The sequence below is a fragment of the Hydra vulgaris genome, chromosome 12, assembly GCF_038396675.1.
Source record: "Hydra vulgaris chromosome 12, alternate assembly HydraT2T_AEP".
NCBI lineage: Eukaryota > Metazoa > Cnidaria > Hydrozoa > Anthoathecata > Hydridae > Hydra > Hydra vulgaris.
In genome coordinates, this window is record NC_088931.1 from 57380365 (window position 1) to 57393522 (window position 13158).

Genomic DNA, 13158 nt, shown 5'->3' on the forward strand with positions numbered 1-13158 from the left:
AGCAATAATAAATTAGTAAAAAACACTTATCTCACTTTTATCTTCAACTTTGAGTTAAGTACTCTTTAAGAAGAGTACTCTGCCTGATGATCCAGCAATGGTGAAACTTAAAGTTGAAGAAAAAAGTTAGATAAGTGTTTTTTACTAATTTATATATATATATATATATATATATATATATATATATATATATATATATATATATATATATATATATATATATATATATATATATATATATATATATATATATATATATATTATATGCATTAAAAGTTTGGCAACAATTTATACACACCTGTGATGCCATAGATAGCACACAGAAATACATAATCACCAAATATAAACACAATCTTTTCCCTAAAATTACAAGGCACAGATTGTTTGAAGCTGCCTAATTTCATCTGTGTCTTAAGAGTTCAATTGGTATATCAAACAACGGCTCATCAATTACATTATTAAATTTCTTTGCATTTTTAATGTTGCCTCCGTCATTTTTAAATGGTTCATAATCTGATTTCAAAGTTTGAAGCGCTCTTAAATCGATTTGTCGATTTCGATCTTCAGTATTCAATTGCATTTCACTTTATGAATCTCACAGAATCAGCAGCAATGTTAAATAATATAGTTATTACATAACTTTTATGTTCTTATTACAAATAAGTTTTTTAATTTTTATAATTTTTGCAACTTCATTTTTGTAATTTAATTTAGAATACAAGCTTAGTGAATACAAAACTTAAGACTGACCAGTTGCTCCTGTGATGCCATAGATAGCACACAGAAATACATAATCACCAAATATAAACACACTCTTTTCCCTAAAATTACAATTTATTAAAATTGATTTAAAATACTTTTTATTTCAAACAATTTTTTTATAAATTGAAGAGCAAATAAATTTTGGAAATATTTAATTGTTAACCTCCATTTCATTGTTTGAAGCTGTCTAACTTCATCTGTGTCTTTAGAGTCCAATTTTAAGGTTTGCTCTATAGTCTTTGGCCTCAAATATATTGAAAACTGTTGTACTATTCTTTGAATTAGGTTTAGAAACATTAGCTATCTGAAAGCTCATTTTTAATGCACCACCTCCATGATCCCCACCAACCTTTACATGTATTTCACTAGGATTTATCTTTTTATATGTTATTTGGTTATATCTACAATAATAAAAAAGAAATTGTTTATTTATAAAATAAAGGATAGAATTTATACAAATTTTTTAAAGAAAACTTAAATATATTTTGAACTTACCTTTCTAATTCATCCAGTAACTCGATTAAATGCGATGGTAAATCATTAATATATGCTGTTGGAGTATCTTTTATTTCAAAAGTTCCTTTTTTATTTTTGAATTCAAACAGAAATTCTTTGTTTTCAACAATCAAATCATCACCTGACCAATATTTTGAAACTTTTTGCTGATTAGTGATGGTATTTTGAAATTTTTTGTGTGGAAAAATCTGAAATAAGATAACTATAAATAAACATATATGTGTGTGTGCAGGGCCGGATTAACATTCTAGGGTCTCGAAGTATTTACCTAATCATTTTTTTCACTTTTTGCCAAGGTAAACCACAATCTGCCTTTGGTAATACAATATCTTCTGACCCTATCTGAATTTGGGGGATGTTTGCTTTTTCAGTATATTAATTTTATCATTTTTATTAAAAGAATTAAGCATAAGCTTGATTTATTTTTTATTTTTTTGCTGGTCCTGCATTTTCAATAAGTTATTTTTGTATTTGATTTTGATACCTTCTAATAGTTTTCTGGCTTATACTGTTTGAAGTTTTATAGATCTTTGGAGTCACTTTAAACTGTATAGCCTATTAAAGACCAATTATTCATCTATAAACTATTCTTCAAACTATTATTTTTTTATATTGAATTTTTTAATTTAAAAATAAAAATAGCTTACCCGCGGACCACCTGAAGGGAGTTTAAAGGAGTATTACTTGTATTTTGCTATTTTCAATTTTGCAAAGTGAGCAAAATGCATAGTCTAACTCTTTTGGAATTTCACAATTCTCATTTATTTTATATATCTCTGTAACTGTCAATGAAAAGCTAGACGATGGGGAACTATTTTGTGATTTGTTTCTAATTTTGCATGTTTGTTAATGTTCTGCTTTATAGCTTATAGTTTTTGCAGTAAATTTTTCGTTGCATGTATTAATACAACACTTTATAACTAAACTCTCAAGTATAGTTTGCATTGACGTTGCTTTCAAGATAACTATAGTTTGCATTGACGTTGCTTTCTGTTTCTAATTTTCCAATTATGTTTGGAAAAATGCATGTTGCACAAAACAAATATTGACAATTATTAAGTAATACAGGTTTATGTAACAATTTCTTACAAATGTTGCATACACATAAACCTTTGTGTGGATTATCAGCTACATCGATAGAATCATGGCATAAACGAGACAGTCCAGAAAAATGATCCATTATTCTAAAAATTGACTCCCTCGTTCAAACAACTTTGTCATTTAATGGTGGTCTTCCACACTGCTTTTTTTTCTTCCTACCAGATTTTTTCAAAAAACGTATACATCTTTCAATGAAGCAAGTTTGTGGATATTGACTTAAACTGAAATTAGAGGTTGTTCCTCGCTGTTCTATATTTCTCAAGTTTGTGTAGCATTTCCTGTAAATTTTAGGTGGGGGGGGGGGTGTCCATTCTGTCTTCTTCTAGCTCAGTGAAAAATCCCCCAATTAATTCTAATCTTTAAATTTTTTGTGTTAATTGGGTCATTGCCGATATAGTTTGCACATAGTCTGCACAGTTTCATAAGATATGATATGTGGTTAGTAGCAACAACAGTAGACATTCTTAGATTGGATACCGTACTTCTTTAATCCAACTGTTCGATAACTTAAAAAAATGACTGGTTAATAAAATTGGTGTTTTCTAAAAGAATTTAGATGATAGTTTTAGAAAGCGTTTAGTTCTTGCTTTCAAAAATTGAATTAAAAAAGTTAAAGAGTTTAGAAAAAACATAAAATTTTAAAAATAATACTTCTTATTACAGCTCTTAAAAGATTGGTAAAAAGCAATCGAATCAAACTTTTTTTAATTATCTACAATATTTTGTAATTTGTCTATCTTATAAAACTTTACAACACTAAGAAAAAAAAAAATATACTAGTTTAAAAACGTGTTCCTACTTTCGGTATCTCAAAGTACAAATCAAAATGATCGTAAATATCGAGAGGAAAACAAAAAATCTCCAAAGACGCATGCGCACTATAAATGTCTGCTAGGTATCAAGATTAAACGACCTTGTTATTTTGTGAAATTAATCAATGCAGCCATTAAATAGTTATGACCATTTTATCAATCGTTTACCTTGTTTTGTTGGACTTTCCTACATCATAAAAAAAAGGATTAAAAAGTCATTTTTATTAATTTTGTTTTTTTAATTTAGGAATATGATGACGACATCCTTTGAATGGCAATTGTGTATTATTTATATATATAGAATCTTCTATGCATTGAAGGTATTTTGGTTGTCCCCAAAAAAAGCTTGTTGATACTTGCATGATACTTGTTGATACGCACATGATACGTGTTATACACGTCAAACTATGATTGTTTGTTTTTATGCAAATTTAGAGTATCCTTTTAGTTCAAAATCATTTTGGAAAATGTTAGCAGTCTATCTTTATTGATAAAGGGAGTCTTTAAAAAAAGTCTCCCTTTATCAATTAAGATAGGTCAATTATTGAAATCGCTAACTGTAAATGAACCATAAAGACATTTTTTAAGAACTTTTTTAATGAGTAGAACATAAACAGGAACATATTTTTATGTACTTCATAATTTAATATGTGTGTATGTATCTTAATTTCTAGAAGTTTTTTTTTTGTTTGAAACTAGCCTGCAATAATCAAAACAGTATAAATAAACACCAAAACGGTGTAAATTAACGCTAAAAAGGTGTGCAGCATGAGATACACATTAAAGTGTTATTTAACACCAAAACGGTGTAAATTAAAGCTAAAAAGGTGTGCAGCATGAAATACACCAAAACGGTGTTATTTAACACCGTTTCGGTGTTTTTTATGCTGTGCATTTTTTTAGTGTAATTTACCACCGCTTAATTAAGAGTGTCTTAATAAATCTTTAATAATAATTCCATAATGATTATTAAATCATGTATCTGTAATAATAATCATCACAAATCTGTAATAAAAAATTTATAATAATTACTCATAATAATAAATCTGTAATAAAAATCCTTTATAACAAAATTTATAAATCTGTTATAAATCAAAGAAAGTGATCTACTTTTTGAATGTGAAGAGCGATCCACATAATTAATTAGGCGAATCGTATGTTTCTGATGGTGATATAGACGTTGTAGTTTACTTTTTTCTGTACTACCCCATGCAATATTTGCGTAATTTATACAGCTCTGTATAAATGAGTAATAGAGCTGGCCTTTTTTGTTTAAGTAAAGTCGGCTTTATACAAAATGCCAACAATTTTAGAAACTTTGTTGTTTATATGGTTTTTCCAAGCAATATTCTTATCAAGATAAACACCTAAGAATCTTATAACAAAACCTCTTTTTATTACAGTTTCACAAAGAGAAATTTCAGGCGTAATATATGGTAGATAATGTTTTTTTGAAAGAGAATAAAAAAGAACCCATTCAGTATGTTTAACGTTAATTAATTACATTTAAACTATTTCGAAATGTATTTAAGTTCATTATTAGTTGTTGAGAAAAGTTTGTAAACATCAGTGTGGGATTGGAATAGGTCAGTGTCATCTGCATAAATAATACTCATCAGGTTAGAGGCTTTGTTTAGGTTGTTAATATAGATTAGAAAAAGCAGCTGTCCAAGAATTGAACCATGTGAAACACCACAGGCTATATTAAAGAACTCACTTTAAATGCCATTATTATTATGCACTACTTGTTTACAATTTGTTAAATAGCTTTTAAACTACGCTAAAACATTGTTTTTACCATAATACTTCATTTTTTGTATTAAAATATTATGGTCTACCGTATCAAATGGTTTTGATAGGTCTATAAAAATATCTAATGTTATAGAAACTTTTCAAAGGATTTGGAGAAGTTGCGCACAAATTGAATAATGGCATTCTCAGTTGATTTACCTTTTCTGAAACCGAATTGATTGTTGTATTATAGGTAATTAAGATAATTATTAACTCTGTTAAACATAACTTTTTATAGGATTTTAGAAAATATACTCACAATAAAAATGATGCAGGGTAGTATAAAACGTGTTTTCGTGATTAAATATTACTTTAACATAATCTTTCTGAAAATAAACTACATTATATTGAAGAGATTATCTTTTAATATTATAGTGAAAAAATGAAATAAATTTACAAACAATTATATTATTTTTTATTAAACAAATATAAACTAAACAAAAACAACATCACAGTGAAAATAATGCAACCAAAAAAATACAAAAGAAAATCATAAATTAATAAAATTAATAATGGGTAGGATTTCCTTTGGACTTAATTACTGATTCTAGTCTATTAGGAATTGATTCCACTAATTTGTTTGTACATTCTGGGGTTATTTTGTTCCACTCCTACAGCAATGCATGTTTTAGATAATTTTTATTATTTATGGTATGTTTACGAATATCTAAGTTTGGTTTATGCCATAAATTTTCAATAATATTAATACCAGGAGACTATGGCGGAGTTTTCATCACTTTAGGACAACTGTACAATAACCACTCTTGCGCTATGTGTGATGTATGCTTAGGATCGTTGTCTTGGTAAATCACAAATTTATTTTTTATGTCCAATTTTTCGACACTGGTTGTTAAGTTTTTTTTTAAATGTTTTGTTCATATTGCCCTCGATAAAATGTAAATTGCCCACCCCATTAGCTGAGCAACAACCCCAAACCATTACATGACCACCACCATGTTTTATGTTGGTCTTAAATGTTGAGGTTTCATCTCTTCATTTTCTCTTCGCCATACATTTACTTGACCATCTGAACCAAAGATGTTAAATTTACTTTCCTCAGTGAATAAAATAATCTTCCAGAAGTTAGAATCTTTGTTTTTATTGGCAAATTTGATTAGATTTTTTTATTTTGCTTGCTTACGAATGGTATCCTCCTAGCCATTCTACCATGTAAATTGTTTTTTCTTAAAACTCTACGGATTGTTCCTGAATTCACATTTTTTCCAAATTGTCTTTTTACCTTAATGGCAAGCTTTGGTGCACTTAAACGTGGATTATCTCGCGAATTTCGGATAATCTAACGTTCTTCTCTTATTGTAAAACTTCTTTTGGAACTTATTTTCACTTTATTTTTTATTCTATTTTCATTTTGATAGCGTTCAAACAGTAGACGCACTTTTATCAACAATTTTTGTAATTTCTCGTTGACTTTTTTTATTTTGAAAATGAAATAGGATTAATTGTCTTTCTTCGAGAGTCGTTGATCTCCCCATTTTAATTTTTGTATTTTTTTGTTTTGTATACTTTTTAAAGCGCACACAAATTAATTAACAAATAGATTAATAATTAACAATGTTAATAATAATATGACAGATGTCATATTAAAACAAAAGCATGTAATTGCGGTTAGCTACTTCCGATATTTGAGGGATATGGCAATAAATATAGTTGCATCATTTTCATTGTGAAATGTTTTTTTACGATAAATAATATGTTTCATATTCTTGTTTAGAAACTAATTTAAATCAACGTATAAATAAATGTCTAATAAAATGTATACTTTACACAGAATAATATTTTCAAGAAATATGTTAAAATAATGTTGAATCACGAAAATATTCATTTACTATGCTGCATTATTTTCACTGTAAGTCGGTGTAGACAGGATAGAGATGATGATAATTGATATCTGTCGCCTTCTTCTTAGTTGTTTGGATAATTTTTGCGATTTTAAAACGCTCAGGGAGAATTCCTTGATGAATGGATGCTTTAAAGATTTTTAAAAAAATATTTTTAATTTATTCATAGCAATCTATAACCATATTTCCGTTCATTTTATCAGGTTCGGTTGGTTTAGTTTTTTTAAGGATTTAAAAGCTTTTTCAAAGTATTCAAATAATTATTCGGACGATAATTCATCAGTGCGATTGCCTTTATCAAGAGGTACTAAAATGTCATAAAATGAAGTTTTGGTAATTGGTATTTTATCTGATAGGGTTAGACCAGTTTCAAAAAAATTATTTATTGAACTCATGAGCAATAATTTGTGGTTCGTATAAAATTTTGTTAAAGATTTAAAGCATCTGTGGCAAAAAACTTTAACATATTTTTTGTTTTTCAAAGATTGCCAAGCGCGTTTTACGTCATTTTTAGTTTTATTAATCAATTTTAAATTGTAGTTTTTATTTTAATTTTTCTGTTTTTTTTTTAATAAATTTTTATAGTTTTGTACATTTTTTCCCTTGCAGGAGTTCTTGTTTTTAAATAGTTTATATATAACTTTTGTTTAGTTTTAGATGATTTTTAGAACCTCTTGGTAATCCAAGGTTTATTTAAGTTTTGGCGGTCGATAACAGCAGCTGAGTAAAATATTTTGTTTGTTCAATTATTATTTCAATGATTATAAGTTCTCCATCGCCGTCAGAATTCGAAGATCGTTTCTAAAACAATGCCTAGTATTTTCATAGACATAAATTAGAACTCCACCACCGCGCTTATTAGTTTAGTTCAAGTGAAGTCATTTCAAAATGAGGAAGATGAAAATTAATTAAATCGTTGGCGGTAGTCTAAGTTTCAGTTAAATTATATTATAATCGTATTTTGTTTCTTCAAGTAAATTTTGAAGTTTTTCAAATTTGCAATTAATTCTTCGAATATTGTGTAGAATTCTAATTGGATCTAAGTTTATTGCTAATATTACTAAATATTATAACTCTTCTGCTTCATATAGATAGTAATATAAAACATTCTTCGTTAATATCATGAAAATAATTCATGTCTTCGTTAATGTTTTCGTGCAATCAAAAAATATTTTTATCAAAAATGATAGTATTGAAATAAAAGTTTCAAAGTCGCTTACTGTATAAAAAAAATTTAAAAAGATGTTTTACTTTTTTTGGAATTCCAATCTTCAACAATGATTTTGTCGTATGAAATATTAGTGCATTTGCCTACTTGCCTTTTGATTTTGATTTTTTAACGTAACGCTTTCGTATAAGATTCGTTTACATTCAGTCAGTGATAAAACCAAGAGGGGGGGGGGGGATGCATCTTTTCCCACCAGAATCTGAAAGTTTTTTTTAAGGAGACATAAATGTGATGATAAATACAAAAATATTTCAACATCCCCTCCCTCTCCCCACATCACCACCATTAAAAATTTCTTGATCCATCACTGCATGCAGTTATCTTATATGAAAATGTTTTTACCTTTTAATTTAGAAGAGTTGTTGAGAATTTCATTTTTATCTTTAAAATCCAGAAGTTTTAGGATAACTGTTCTATGTTTGTTGTGAACTTGCCTATTCTATGTGTTCTTTCAATATTCGCATTTTTGATCCTCAAGATGTTGTTAAATATTTCTTTTACTTTTTGTTCACAGTCAACCTAGCTTTCGTTGTCATTTTCAAGGACCATCGATTCTTAAATTATTACGCATTGATCTATCCTCAATCTCACTGATTTTATTTATTTTCATTAGTTCATTGTTGTTATTTTGTATTTTGATGTTTGTCAGATTATTTTTTGCAAGACAATCAATGAAGAACTAACTATGTTGAACTAACTATGTTGATAAAAGTATTTTCTTGTTGCTTCAGCATTTCTTCCATCTCGATCTTAAACTTCATAAACATTTCCGTTATTTATTTTTTAACTTCAACGATTTTTTATTTTATTTTCATTGTGCAGCGAATAAAGCGTGGGTTCACTTTAGCATTCGTTATTTTTAAAAAAAGTTATTAATTTCAAACAACTTGTCAAACGATCCTACTTAATGTTTGTTAAATATGTTGCATAAGTGTTACTTAATCTAGATGCGGTTCATGAAAATATGGGTGTAAAATGGTTATAACATAAAAACATATGGCCATTAAAATGTGTGATTGCAAATGCTTCTAGTTTAAATTATTTTTTTAAATATGCTTGCTAATAGCGGCCCTAGTTGCTGTTATGTCCCGGTTTTCGTAAAAGCTCTCGGCTACCCTGAACGCCGCTGACACCCTCTCAAGATGATCTATTTTTTGTTATTTCAAATGTTTACCATGTATAATCTATATTAGTTACTATAATCTTAATTAAATGTTAAATAATTTCAAGAAATGCATTAAAAAGCGAAAAAGTAAGAACGCAAACTCACGTGTATATGTCAAAATCTAAAATCTAAATACTTTAAACTATTAGACCTGCAAAACTAATAGACCTGCAAAATCCAGTTTTTTAAAAACTTTGATTTATGCGGTTATCGTACACGAAGCAAAAATCAATGTGCAACTAAGACATATTGTATAACGCGCTGAGAATACTTTTTTTTAAATATGTTGAAACTTTCGATGTTATCACAAAGAATGAATTCACGTTGTAAGTTACAATGTGAATGCATTCTTCATTTTATTGTTTTCTATGTACATTAACGATCTCAAAACAATCAAAAGTTTGCTTATTATGTTACCTTTAGTTTTTAACTTAATATGTTTGCTTTTAAAAACTTTATAACAAATAAACAGTGCTTGAAATCATGCATACGCGCTGAAGTCTGTGCTCAACTTGGAACTTAAATTATTTTATTTGCTGAATTTTAGTCTCGTTTAACGCATGTTTTTGTTGCTCATTTGAAATGTTAAGGCGGCATTATTTTTTCGTATTTGCGCTATTAGTCGTATGTATTATACTTTTTTATACAAAAGATTTTTCTGTAGCAAATAGTTATTTTAATATTTATAAAAAACGCGGTAACTTAGATTCGCAGAACCACGAAGCTTTAAATTCAACTGCTGAAACAGAATCCTCTATCTACGGCGATAATTCTTGTAAAGAACAATACAAAGAACGTCAACATTTATTAACAATTTTTAAAAAATGGATAAAATTGGCAAAAAAGTATAATGTTACATATTTTTTAACATGCGGATCATTACTTGGATCATGGCGCAATCAAGACCTTATTCCATATGACCGAGATTTGGACATACTTATATCTAACACATCAAATATTGTATTAGAAAGCATTAAAGATCAAAGAAATTTTCATGAAAACGATAACAAATTTCATTTGATCTTACAAAGTGACTGGAGGAAACCTTACAGCGAGAGGCGTAGATTTAAGTGCAACGGTGAGCAGGTTAAAGTCTATTCAGATCACTGCTCTTTTCAAGAACCTCTAGGTAGGTTAATTAAAGGTGACTTTCACTTGGATATCTATGACTACAGTATTAGAAATGGTTTAGTTTATGATCCCTCTGAATGGGAAAAAACTTACAAAGCCGCGGATGTATTTCCTTTGACAAAATGTATATTTATGGGAGAGGAGACCTGGTGTCCCAAATCACCTAAGGTTATTTTGAGTCAACTTTATAAAGAGTTATCACCTAATAAAGTTTGTAAAAATGGAGAATGGTTTGATGTTACTTAAGCTAAACAAAAAAAAATTTATTGCAGTTATTATTGCGTCCAATATCAGTATTACTATTATAGTTATTGTTGTTATTGTTGTTGTTGTTGTTCTTATTGTTGTTGTTGTTGTTGTTGTTGTTCTTATTGTTGTTGTTGTTGTTGTTGTTGTTGTTGTTGTTGTTGTTGTTGTTGTTGTTGTTGTTGTTGTTGTTGTTGTTGTTTTTGTTGTTGTTGTTGTTGTTGTTGTTGTTGTTGTTGTTGTTGTTGTTGTTGTTGTTGTTGTTGTTGTTGTTGTTGTTGTTGTTGTTGTTGTTACTAATTTTATATTAAATAGCAAGAACAATAGCTATAACTGTTGTTATAATTATTGTTCTTCCTATTTCGTTATTACTACAAACTTTTTTTTTTATTGTTTTGGAGGTGTTGTTGTTAATATACAAAAATTAATCAATATAATATAAAGCTCAATAAAAATCTACTTTTTGTAAATAAATTTAATTAATGAAATTCTTACAACTGATGATAGATTTTAACCTTCTTTAAGACCATTTCTTAAAGATCAAGTTCATTAGAGTTTATAAGTTTAGTTATAACTAAAAAACATTTTTAACCAAATTCAAAATTAGAACTAATCTTAAAATGAAGCTGTGAAATCAAATTCGTAGTAAACAAATAATCTTACTTATGCATCTTTCTTAAGGATTCTTTTTCTGGTATTTTTTTGAGATTTAGTCTTGCGTATAAAAAGTACACGAGTTAAAAATTTATTTAAATTTCAAAGTTATTTTTTAAATTAATAAATTAAGTTTTCGCATCGTTGCTAATTAACATACATGAACACTGCCAAAAACCAATTCAATAATACCAAGTTCAGACGTAGCCAAGACATTAACTTTGCCTTAAGCCAAACAAGTCTCAATTTTTAGTCTTCAAACTCCAGGCCTTGGTCCTAAAACTATTGGCCTTGGACTCGGCTTTGAAGGATAAGGTTTTAAGAATATGGTTCCTGGAATTTTTTTTTTTTTGTTATTATTTATAACTGTTTTTAAACATATTTTGTTTTGGCTTTTACGTATATTTATTTCCAATTATATTTTATTTACGGCAACATCAAGCTCTGCGCATGGCTTAGTCATTTTTTGCACCATTAGGTCTTAGATTTGGTGTTGCAGCAAGTTTTGTTAACCTGGTAACATTTAGCAATGACCTTTTAATATTTATCCTTTGCCTCACAACATGTGGTCTTGGCCTTACTGTTTATGCTTTTTTTTAGAAACTCTGGTTTTTTGTTTGTTAAACTAACTGATTTAATAATTAGAAGTCATTATTCAATTAATGAACAAAATTAAATCTTTTTTTTAATTCTAATTCATTCTCAAAAAGGCTGCAAGCAACCACTATTAAGTTACTAGAAAAAAAGAATAGAGTTATAGAACTAGAAAACGGTTAACAGAAGACTTAAAAAGTTGAAGGTTGTATGAGTCAGCAAATCAAAAAGATGAGAGAGAGAGCTCCAAAGAGTAAAAGTGCGTGAAAAAATACTGGACAAATAAAAGTTTTTAGCGCATGCAAGGACAAATACAGTAAAAGAATGAAACTTTGCTGAATGACGAGTCCAGCGAGATTGAGTTTTAGTTGATAGAATTAGAGATATAGCTCCTTTGAGCAGCAACCATGATAGTATTTGTAAACAAAATAAGGAGGTGCAACTTTACGATGATAGGAAAGAGGCTCAAGCTTAGCAGATAGACCGGTTTTAACTCCTTTACAATGCGTTTTTGGACCTTGTTTAAAAGAGAATGAGCATCATTAGAAGAATCATATTATATACAAGGACGAAGAAATTTGTAGAGGTAGAGAATGGAATCAGGAGCGAGAAAATAGCAAGCACGATAAAGAGAAGCATTCTTAGCAGATGCTAATTTAGCAAATGGTTGTATATATGGTTTCCATGAAAGGTCAGTCGTAGTAAACGATAATCCAAGAAAACGTAAAGAAGAAGACTTAGTGAGAGGGTTGCCATTAATTAACATAGGAATGTCGACGGTACTGCGATAGCTGTTTGCAGTACATAGTTGAGTTTTTCTGGAGTTAAAATTTACAAGCCACTGTGAGCCTCAATCTATTACAGAAGTGAGATCAGATTCAAGATTGGTTGCCTGTTCTAAGCGATCGAAAAGAGAAGACTTTTTGTCAAGATAAGACTATAAAGCTGAGTCGTCAACAAGAAGAGCTACTTTAGATGTAAGGTTGTAAGGAAGATCATTAATGTAGATAAGAAACAAAATAGGACCAAGAACAGAACCTTAAGAAGTTACAAGAAATAAAGAAGAGTGTTGGCCTCCGAGGATGACTTTAATAAAGCGGTTAGAAAGAAACAATTTGATAATTTTAAAAGCATTTCCAGATACACCATATGAAACATGCTTATGGAGAAGACCACCATGCCATACTTTGTCGAAAGTCTTAGATATGTCAAGAGCAATAGCTCTAGCCTATCCGCCTCGATCTAACGCACAATAAAATCTTTTAGTCACAGCAGCTAGCAAGTCAGCCAAAGAGCGAG

General features: G+C 28.7%; 1 protein-coding gene across 1 annotated transcript; it reads left to right on the top strand.

The window, feature by feature from the left end:
* The first annotated feature begins 9726 nt into the window (after positions 1-9726).
* On the top strand, positions 9727-10660 carry LOC105843252 (uncharacterized). Its single transcript, XM_065813823.1, has one exon. The coding sequence runs from the start codon at positions 9817-9819 to the stop codon at positions 10609-10611; it is 795 nt and encodes a 264-aa protein (XP_065669895.1). The 5' UTR covers positions 9727-9816; the 3' UTR covers positions 10612-10660.
* Positions 10661-13158: the final 2498 nt, after the last annotated feature.

Bases quoted from the DNA above. Each gene is read 5' to 3' on its own strand.
- LOC105843252 (XM_065813823.1), top strand. From the start codon at position 9,817: ATGTTAAGGCGGCATTATTTTTTCGTATTTGCGCTATTAGTCGTATGT.